This window comes from Labeo rohita, chromosome 14 (assembly GCF_022985175.1).
Source record: "Labeo rohita strain BAU-BD-2019 chromosome 14, IGBB_LRoh.1.0, whole genome shotgun sequence".
In the NCBI taxonomy this organism is placed as follows: Eukaryota; Metazoa; Chordata; class Actinopteri; order Cypriniformes; family Cyprinidae; genus Labeo; species Labeo rohita.
This window is the reverse complement of record NC_066882.1, coordinates 6062261-6072204: the sequence shown is the minus strand read 5'-3', so window position 1 is coordinate 6072204 and position 9944 is coordinate 6062261. Positions and strand designations below refer to the sequence as shown.

General features: G+C 36.0%; 2 protein-coding genes across 2 annotated transcripts; one reads left to right on the top strand and one right to left on the bottom strand.

Annotated features, from left to right (window-relative positions):
- Positions 1 to 183: 183 nt before the first annotated feature.
- On the bottom strand, positions 184 to 3593 carry pin4 (protein (peptidylprolyl cis/trans isomerase) NIMA-interacting, 4 (parvulin)). The gene is made up of 4 exons (XM_051127537.1): positions 3319 to 3593; positions 2860 to 2930; positions 1170 to 1289; positions 184 to 513 (listed from the first exon to the last, which is right to left on the bottom strand). Exons 1-4 carry the CDS (start codon positions 3353 to 3355, stop codon positions 355 to 357), a joined length of 387 nt encoding a protein of 128 aa, XP_050983494.1. The 5' UTR covers positions 3356 to 3593; the 3' UTR covers positions 184 to 354.
- Positions 3594 to 3866: 273 nt separating this feature from the next.
- Positions 3867 to 8628, top strand: nek12 (NIMA-related kinase 12). The gene is made up of 4 exons (XM_051127528.1): positions 3867 to 4181; positions 4300 to 5529; positions 5699 to 5905; positions 7472 to 8628. Exons 2-4 carry the CDS (start codon positions 4422 to 4424, stop codon positions 7627 to 7629), a joined length of 1473 nt encoding a protein of 490 aa, XP_050983485.1. The 5' UTR covers positions 3867 to 4181; positions 4300 to 4421; the 3' UTR covers positions 7630 to 8628.
- Positions 8629 to 9944: the final 1316 nt, after the last annotated feature.

The window sequence follows — 9944 nt, the reverse complement described above, 5'->3', positions numbered from 1 at the left end:
GGATCATATAAAAGCAGGTTTGGTGAGCAGAAGAGAAAAACATTAAAAGTAAAGAAGATTTGACTGGTATGGTATGTAGTATATGGAAAGCATCAGTAGTGTAAGTGACAGAAGGCTTACAGGAAATATGATGTTACTACAAAATGTGTGAAAACACAACCACACCCAACACTGAGAGAAATTCATTGGAACAGTTTGCTCATTGGGACCAGTGTTTATTGGATGCTATTTACATGGTGATATAAAAAAATCCAATCTTCCATGACTGCAAAATGCATTGCTGCCAAGTTGTAAATGCTGTGTTTTAGATTCATGAAATGGAATTGTACCACAACATCAAGCTATTAAGTCCATTTACTTTTTGCCTTCAACCATGATGATGTGGTAACCAAACTTTGTTTTCACAGGAGGATCAGTGTATACAGGTTTGTCCATTGTGCTGATGGGTAGTGCGAACGCTGCATCCTGAAATGGTCCCACCATTGATCCTCTTGTCATCCAGCCAAGGTCACCCTGTACGCAAATCAAAACTTATAACTATACAAGCCGTCGTTAAGGTTATCTTGATACTTAAAAAAAAGCATAATTAGAATAACAAATTACTAAAAAATACTAAAACATACTTTAATCAAATATGTAAAATTAACAGCATATACAGGTTTAAAGGTACTACGCAACAGCTTTTTCCAGATGTATTAGTTTTCTACCTCAGTGCACAATTCAAATGATAATACAGTACTGAAAAACACGTATTTATTATTATTATGAACATATATATTCTTTTATATAACTTATTACAGAAATTATTTACAGAAATAATAGAAAGGCTGTAGTGTTATTGAAATTCTATCCATCTTATTCAAAGTAAGCCTATTGGTGAGACTTCCGGTTCATTAGCTGCTATGGGGAAATAAGCCACAGAGCCATAAAATTTAAATGGATGCACCTGCTCTTACAGGACAAATAAGGTGGATAGAATAATATGGATTCAGTATTCTATGCAAATTGATTCTAAGGGGTTCTCCTGCATGGATAGTGCATTGAATGCCATCTGCTGGTAAAAAACAAATAGTACCTATAGGAACTACAGGATTTTTTTTCCTTTCCACATCATGCAAGTGTCACATTACTGTTACTAATCCACTGATACACATTACAAAATGTCTTACTCCTTGTCTGGCTTTGTCTTCACTGTATTGTGTTGCCACTTCACTGAAGCGCATGCCAGACTTCAGCTTCTCCATTGCTTCCATGCACTTGCCATGCTTTTCACACAGAATATGCCGAACCTGTCAGAAAACAGACCCAAAAGAACATAATCAACAAAATGTTATTCATTTAAATGACGGTTTGGTGGTGACAATGTGCCTTCACACAATGCATTTAAATGAAATTTTATTAACAAAGTTAGGGAGGAGCACATTCACATAATCAACTATTGTAGTTCAGCAAAGGTACAGTTTGTTCAGATAATCAACTTAATTAGCATAATAAATATATACAGCTAACACACCTCTGTCTCACGACAGTTTTTCCCGTATCCCTCCTCCACCCCAACTTCTCACGCTTAACTATTCTTAACACCAAATTTGCTTACTATTTGATTATATGTAAGTGTGAACTTGTGAAAGGTGTTTTGAGAAGACTTAGAACAGTACATTCATTTGTATATTGCAGTATATCAAAAATGACACAACTTTTTAAAGAGTTTACCAGACTTTAAATAAAAAAAATTGAAAGCAAAAACAGAAAGTGTCAATACAGGCTGTTAAAATGTAAAATTAGAATGTGACAATGTTAGTCTAATTTCACATATTAGTATTATATATATTATGTAAATATTTATAATTGATATTTATATTATTTATAATAATCTAAACATTTATGAAGTACATTTACAAATGTATGCAACAATTGAATGGTCATATTCTCATGTAAATGTATATTCATAGGGACTTAGAATTAATAATGGCTGTTATTCAAAAACTTTAAATGCTAAAATTGGTGATTGTGGAAACAGTATAGTAGTGTTATTTTTTAATCATTTTGTCACTACTACAGTTGTTTTTTAAGTCAAATTCTGAATTATTTTTTATTTTCATGTTTTAATTTCTAATTTTAGTAATTTATTGTGTTTTATTTTATTTTTGCTTTTGGCATATGATATACTTTCAGCAAAGCTGAAATTTCAGCATAATTACTCCAGTCTTTAGTGTCACATGATCCTTCAGAAATTATTCTAATATGCTGATTTATTATCAATGTTGGAAACAGTTATGCTGCTTAATACTTTTTTGGAACATGTGATAATTTTTTCAGGATTCTTTGATGAAAAAAAAAAAAGAACAGCATTTACTCAAAATAGACTTTTTTTTAAACAATGTTAGTCTTTATTATAATTTTTTAATCAATTTAACACATCCTTGCTGAATAAAAATATTAATTTCTTTTAAAAAAGTGCTGTTGTAACAAAACATTTATGTTTCAAATACAGGCTGTTCTTTTTAAAATTCCAAAAATATTAAACAGCACAACTGTTTCCAACACTAATAATAAATCAGCATATTAGAATAATTTCTGAAGGATCATGTAACACTAAAGACTGGAGTAATGGTGCTGAAAATTCAGCTTTGCATCACAGGAATAAATTTTATTTTAAAATATATTAAAATAGAAAGCCACTATTTTAAATTGCAATAATATTTCACAATATTACTATCTTTGTCTATATTTGATCAAATAAATCTAGCCTTAATGAGCATACAATTCTTTAAAAAACATTTAAAGAATCTTACTGATCCCAGCAGTGTTTTAGTCAACATTTATAGTATTTGTAAGTAACAGTATACAGATGTTTACCTTCACAGCTGTCCCTCCTTTCTGAGCCTTCTCCTTCTTATCACTGTCTCCACTGCCTGAAGCAGCAGCCCCTGTCCAAATACAAATGTATGTTAGTATCTTAAAAGTACAACTATGCAACTAATATAATACCTATCTCATTTGTATGTGCATTTTGATATACTAAACGAATCACACATTTGGCCACATTCCTCTCGCATTTTACACTTCAACACCATTAGTAAAAATACAACAGCCTGAAATGTTTCATTAACACTTCTTGGTTTTGTACAAAACGAGACAACCTCAACAGAAATACAGCAGAGTATAACAATGTTTACAATCTGTTAACCCCAAACACTACAAGCTAGCTAGCATGTCAGCATAACAGCAGTGCAACTGTCAAATTATATGCTTTAAACTGCGATATTGTGTCAGTTGTTAGATTTTGTTCATGCAGCATATATATTTAACGTTTACCTTTTGCACCTTTGCCACCTTTTCCTTTTGGTGGCATTTTCTATCTCCTCGTGTCGGATGTTTCAACCTAACGTTACACCTTAGCTAGCACACACGAGCTAGTAACTCACAGATTCCCACGCGGTTAGACTGAAAATTACACAGCAGCTTTTTTTTCAGCCTACAGTTTACTGTAAACGTTATTTCAGTTTGTGTTGTGTGGTGAACGATGCACACAAATGCAACAATTTAGCCGATGCAAAGAAATTATACTTAGTTTAAATATATAACTTTGCGCATTTATGAGTGGAAAGGACGCGCTTGAGTACATTAAAGATACATCAACGGTTTTCGGTTTTCCCTCCAGTGAGGATCTATCTATCTATCTATCTATCTATCTATCTATCTATCTATCTATCTATCTATTGTGATGAGTTGATATGTTTTAATTACAGCTATATTTTTATTTCTTAAATAAAGATTATAATAGTAGGATTGTCAATGACATTTCTGCGCAAATGTGTCCAGCAAGGACGTTCATGAACAACCCAACTCCGCAGACCCTCATGATGAACCGCCCCTCTTTTGTGGAAATATCGATTTTATAGCAGTAAAATCATTCAGATGTTCGACGTTATCGATTTTACCCATTTATGTTTAAAATTACGATTTGTATCATATAAAATAAGCAAGTCGTTTACCTTTAAACAGCTAAAACGCGGAACGAATCAGATTGTCGTTTGTTGAGAAGCAGCTGTTGCCATAGTAACATAAAGACAACACAAAAGCCGCCTTCTGTTCTTGACACGAGTTGCAACGACGCATTACCTTAAAAAATACATAATTAAGACTAGTTTTTGTCAATAAGGCATGATGATCCAAAGGTAATAAAGATTTAAAAAATGCTTATTTTCCATAAAGTTTTGTTTCACCTGTCAGTCAAACCGTTTACAAAGTTTATTGAAAACTCATGTAACTCTTTATATCTGGTGTTTTCTTTAGACAGGCCGTTTCTTATTCAGAAGATAAGCGGCTGTAATCATATCCAGCTCTCAACGGGACAAATGAAATGCTCCTGCAACCAAAAAGGGAGTAAAGAATATGATTGGTGATTTAATAGTGTCATGGAGAAATATGATAAAGTCCTGACTCTTGGCAGAGGAGGAGCAGGTGTTGTGATGTTAATGAAACATGTGGACACAAAGAAATTATGTGCAGTCAAGAGAATACATGTGGACAGCTCTCGAAAAACAAAGACTAAAGATGTTGTGTTGCAAGAGGCGGATATTCTCAGGAGCTTGAAGCATCCTCATATTATAACATGGATTGACACTTTCTTCGACGCAACTAATGAGCACATTTACATTGTTATGGATTACTGTGATGGTGGAACGCTGGACGATCACATTAAAGAGCAGAAGAGTGGAGAATACTTTGCAGAAAGCAAAATCATGGACTGGTTTGTGCAAGTAGTCATGGCCGTCAGCTATATCCACTCTGAAAAGATCCTTCACAGAGATATCAAGCCTTCCAATGTGTTGTTAACCAAAAGAGGTGTGATTAAGCTTGGAGATTTTGGAATATCAAAGATCATGAACCACACGCTCGATATGGCCTCCACCTGTGTGGGAACCCCCAGTTATCTAAGCCCTGAACTCTGTCAAGATGTCCCATACAGCACCAAATCTGACATGTGGGCTGTCGGCTGCTTGCTATATGAGCTTTGCGCCCTCAAACCAGCTTTTGAAGCCAAAAATCTCCTGAGTCTCTTTTACAAGATCATAAAAGGAGAGTATATCCAGATCCCCGAGAGATATTCAGAAGACATTCATACATTAATTGAGAAAATGCTGTCCTTGGTTCCCGAGAATAGACCGAGTGCGAGCAGCATACTTAGCATGACCTACATGCAGGAACATCTGGGAAACTTCATCGCGCATCAGGAGAAGGAACTTACGAAGGTGAATGTTGAATCCAGACCTCAAACAAAAGATGATGTTAATGTAGAAATGACATCGATGGAAAGCAGAACAGATAGTGCCTCGGCTGTCTCTGACAAAACAGAGACATCATGCTGTCCTGAGGAGGAAGTGGCCCATGAAGGAACAGAGTCTGATTATTCAGAGGACTTTGACGAACATGATAGCTATGCGTCCTCAGAGGATGTTTCGAGGGAAGACGTGCCCTCCAGTCTTGCCAATGTGGCTGAAGAGGCATGTGAGGAACCTAGTGGTAAGTGTGATGTAATCATATTAATGTTTTCCGTTGTTTTATTATTAGGAGTTATATCTCCAAGGCAACAGGCGTAGGGCTGATGGTGATCTAAGAATGATTTCATATTTTTCCTGGCTTTTCCAATGCCTTTGACGATTCCCTACATGTGTTTTTCAACTTTTGACAGTTGTGTCTGAAGATGAAGACGAAGACATCTCTGACTATCCAGATGACTTTGAAGAAGCTGAGGATGATGACCTGGCTGACGTGGTCAGCTACGCCAGGGATGCCATGAACTGTGTTTCAGAGAATGACATGTTGGATGTGGAACTGGAGCTCAAAGACGCAGATGGTTTCTCTGTCACAATGAAAATGTTAAAAGAGAGATACATGGGTAAATATGCTTATAGAACATGTAATGATTACTGTCATTACTGTTTCAGAGCACTTAAAATAATTCAAATAATTGAAAATGGTTCAATCTCTCTCTCTCTCTCTATATATATATATACTGTGCCTTGCAGAAGTATTCATACCCCTTAATTTTTCCCGTTTTGTTGTGTTGCTGCCTTATGTTAAACTGTTTTAAATTACTTTTTCCCCCACATCAGTCTATACTCCATACACCATTATGGCAAAGCAAAAAAACAGGTTTTTAACATCTTTACAAATTTAAAATAAAAAAAACTTAAATGATTCCATTGCATAAGTATTCAAACCCTTATCTGGGACAGTTGAAATCCTGTTGAAGTTGGAGTCCTGAGGTCAAAAGAACTGCCTGTAGAGCTTAGAGACAGGATTGCGTCAAGCCACACATCTGGGGAAGAGTTCAGAAAAAAAAAAAAACACAACCAGGACTCTTCTTAGAACTGGCCTCCTGGCCAAACTGAGCAATTAATGGAGAAAGGCTTTGGACAGAGTGGTGACCAAGAACCTGATGGTCACTCTAGTTGAGCTCCATAATCATATGTGGAGATAGGAGAAACCTACAGAAGAACAAATACAACTGCAACACTCCATCAGCCTGGGCTTTATGGCGTTGTGGCAAGACTCAAAACTCTCCTCAGTAAAGACACATGAAAACACACTTGGAATTTGCAAAAAAGCACCTAAAGGACCCCCAGACTGTGAGAAACAAGATTCTCTGGTCTGATGAACCTCAATTCCAAGCGTAATGCTTAAAGGAAACCAAGCACTGCTTATTAACTGCAGAGTACCATCCCAAAAGTAAAGTGTGGTGGTATGAGGCTGTTTTTCAGTGGCAGGGGCCAAGGGACTCGTCAGAGTAGAAGAAAAGCTCAATACAGCAAAATATAGAGATGGCCTTAATGAAAACCCAGTCCAAAGCATTCAAAACATCAGACTGGGCAGAAGGTTCACCTTCCAACAGGACAATGATCCTAAGCACACAACAAGAGTGTCTTATAGACAACTCTGTGAATGTCTTTGAGTGGCCCAGCCAGAGCCCGGGCTTGAACCCAATCAATTATTTATGGAGAAACCTGAAAATGTGTGTCTGCCCCATCCAACATGACAGAGCTTGAGGGGTGAAGTGGTGAGAAGAAGAATGGCAGATAATTGCCAAATGCTAATGTGCAAAACTTGTTGAGGCTGTAAAGGCGTTTCAACTAAATGCCTAGTTACTTCTGCAATGCACTTATTTCAGGTTTTTTATTTGTAATAAATTTACAAAGTTGTGACAGTTCTGTTTTTGCTTTGACATTATGATGTATGGAGTGTAGACTGATGTGGAAAAAAGTAATTTAAAGAAGTTTAACATAAGGCAGCAACATAAAAAAGAAAAAATTAAGTGTTATGAATACTTTCGCAAGGCACTGTATATATATAACAAGTGCATCTGCAGATATCAGAGTAGTTCTGGATACTGTTTGCCAACACATCTGCTCTCAGAGTGTCTCTGCATGCGTAAGTAAATGCTTTCTGCTTTCTTGATTTATAGAGGATGTTGGAGCCTCGGTCTATGTGGAAATCAGTGGGCACTTTCTAAACGGCCTCACGCCAGAAGACCTGGAGCCACAGTTTCAGCACATGATCGGGACAGACCATCTGGAGACCTGCTACCTCATTTTCAACCTTGACCAAGAGACCACATGCTGAATCATGTCTGTTGAATTTAGAGAAAGTCGTTTTCTGTCATTCTCTAATGATGAACCTCAGCAAATGCTGGAATTGTATGAAGCATACAGAGTATATTAAGTACAGAGTTTTGTAATATATGTAATCGTACATGAATAAGTGACGTCTTATACACATTTGACATTAAGAAAATAGGACGTTTGCACTAAAAATGAAGCACTCCTTTGAAAGTGTTACCTTGTATAACCAGTAGGTGGCACTCTATAGTAAGAAAACGTATAGTCTGGTGTTAACATACCAGTTCCGAAAATAAGCATTTCATAGTCCCCCATATCGACACTATTAGTCACAGGGACTGAAGTATAAAACAGCTGCCTTTTAAATTCACTATGTAGTGAATACAGAAATTCATTTTATCAGTGGCACCCAGTCGACTACTTTTTCAAGTCATTTAACTGATTTTTTTGCCTACAGCTGAGAAATGATCTCTTAACATAGCTGTTAAACAATGCTTGCAAATGTGAAAACAGTGGAAAATATCATGTGAACATTTCCTGCTGTGATTTCACTCCAGTATTGCGATGTTAAAACAGAAGGCATTTGCTGAATTTGTAAATTTATGGGCCACAGCTGCAGTTGTTTTTCACTTAAGGCGTTTTCCCTTAAACTTGCCCAGATTATTCCAACAGAGAATTAGAGATAGAGAAACTGCCATGTGTAACTGTATGAATGACCCTGTATTATATTTCATTTAAGAATGTTCACAATCTGCCTCTAGAGGAAAGTCTGTTATCAAGCCAGCATTAGCATGGGAAAGCTGGATCAATTTTTTTGCCAGTATAAGATGACATAGATGTCCTCACATAATAGGGTTTTGGCTGTTGATGGTCTTTGCACATAAAAAAAACTGTATTGATTATACTTAAAAACCTGTTCCCACAAAATACATTTATTTTTTCATGCTATGTCCTGGAAAGAGTAAAGCACGGATTGAGGAGTCATTCAGGGTAGAGGTTTAAACTTTCCATAAGCCTGATGGATTGCAGTGCGTTTCTTTATTCATCCGTCTATGCATTATGAGTGGATGAGAGACCAGAATAGATGCAGACAGGCCTGAGTCTGCTTTAAGTAGCAATCACCTCTATGCCTTGTCACTTTAAAACCTGTCAATATTTCATCCATAGTAAAACAAGCGACTGAGAGAGCTTGTCACTTGTGTCTTCTGGGCTTTGTACTAAGTTTGATGCATTATTGATTGATTACTGCATGAGTGCTCCACCCTTCAGCTCAAATATGCTTTCTTCTTGCTTTTTTGTTTGCATATTATTCAAAAATGAGGCTAGGGTCCTAATTAAGAGTCTTTCTTTGTTTTGAGTTGGAGTGTTTGACATGCATCATTAGAAAGAAAATAAAGTTTTTGACAAATGACAAGTTGATCTTTTCTTTATTCACTCCTTGTGTTGTTGTTTTCCTTGGTGTGTCCTAATTATATTTTACTTCAGTGATGAATTTAACAACCTGGATGAATTTTAAATGTAGTGTTTATAGTCAAATGAGATTGTACATGTTGTGCATACATATTTAATAAGAATATAAAACAGAATATTTTAACTTTTTAATTATATATATTGGCCATTCTACAGAACTGATGCAAAATACTGGCCCACAATGAAAAAACACATTTAAAAAGCAATTAAGAATTCAAATCATGGATATTTACTAGAATTTACTAGAATATCTATTGAAACCAACATTTAAAATATCAGCAAGCTTAATATATATAAAATCATATATATATATATAAAAACGTTAAATTGTGAAGTGGCTATCCTGAACCCTAACCCCTAAATTTCTTAAACTTATGAAAACATTGTTTTCCCTGGTAAAAAAAAAAAACCTAACACAGTCCTGAACAGTTTTTTACACATATAAAAACCCTTTTATGGAATAACATCCCAAAACAACAACAACTACAACTACAACAACAACAACGAAACAATTATCCCTGCTGAAAAAAACAGCATATGCTGGTTAGGTAAGTTTTGGTGCTGGTTTAAGCTGGTCCTTTGGTGGTTTATGCTGGTCCTTAGCTGGTTTATGGCAACATGACCAGCTAAGGACCAGCATAAACCAGCAAAAGACCAGCATAAACCAGCTAAGGACCAGCATAAACCAGCTAAGGACCAGCATTAATCAGCAAAGGACCAGCTTAAGCCAGCATCAAAACCTACCTACCAGCATATGTTGTTTTTTTCAACAGGGATAATTGTTTGTTGTTGTTGTTGTTCAGAAATGTGTTAGCTAACCATGTGCCTATTAGCATCTTTGAGCTGGGC

Bases quoted from the DNA above. Each gene is read 5' to 3' on its own strand.
- pin4 (XM_051127537.1), bottom strand. From the start codon at position 3,355: ATGCCACCAAAAGGAAAAGGTGGCAAAGGTGCAAAAG. The intron at 2,931-3,318 runs GTAAACGTTAAA...GTATTTGGACAG, and splicing joins AGGTGGCAAAGGTGCAAAAG to GGGCTGCTGCTTCAGGCAGT. The intron at 1,290-2,859 runs GTAAACATCTGT...GTTTTCTGACAG, and splicing joins AAGGAGGGACAGCTGTGAAG to GTTCGGCATATTCTGTGTGA.
- nek12 (XM_051127528.1), top strand. From the start codon at position 4,422: ATGGAGAAATATGATAAAGTCCTGACTCTTGGCAGAGGAGGAGCAGGT. The intron at 5,530-5,698 runs GTAAGTGTGATG...AACTTTTGACAG, and splicing joins GGCATGTGAGGAACCTAGTG to TTGTGTCTGAAGATGAAGAC. The intron at 5,906-7,471 runs GTAAATATGCTT...CTTGATTTATAG, and splicing joins GTTAAAAGAGAGATACATGG to AGGATGTTGGAGCCTCGGTC.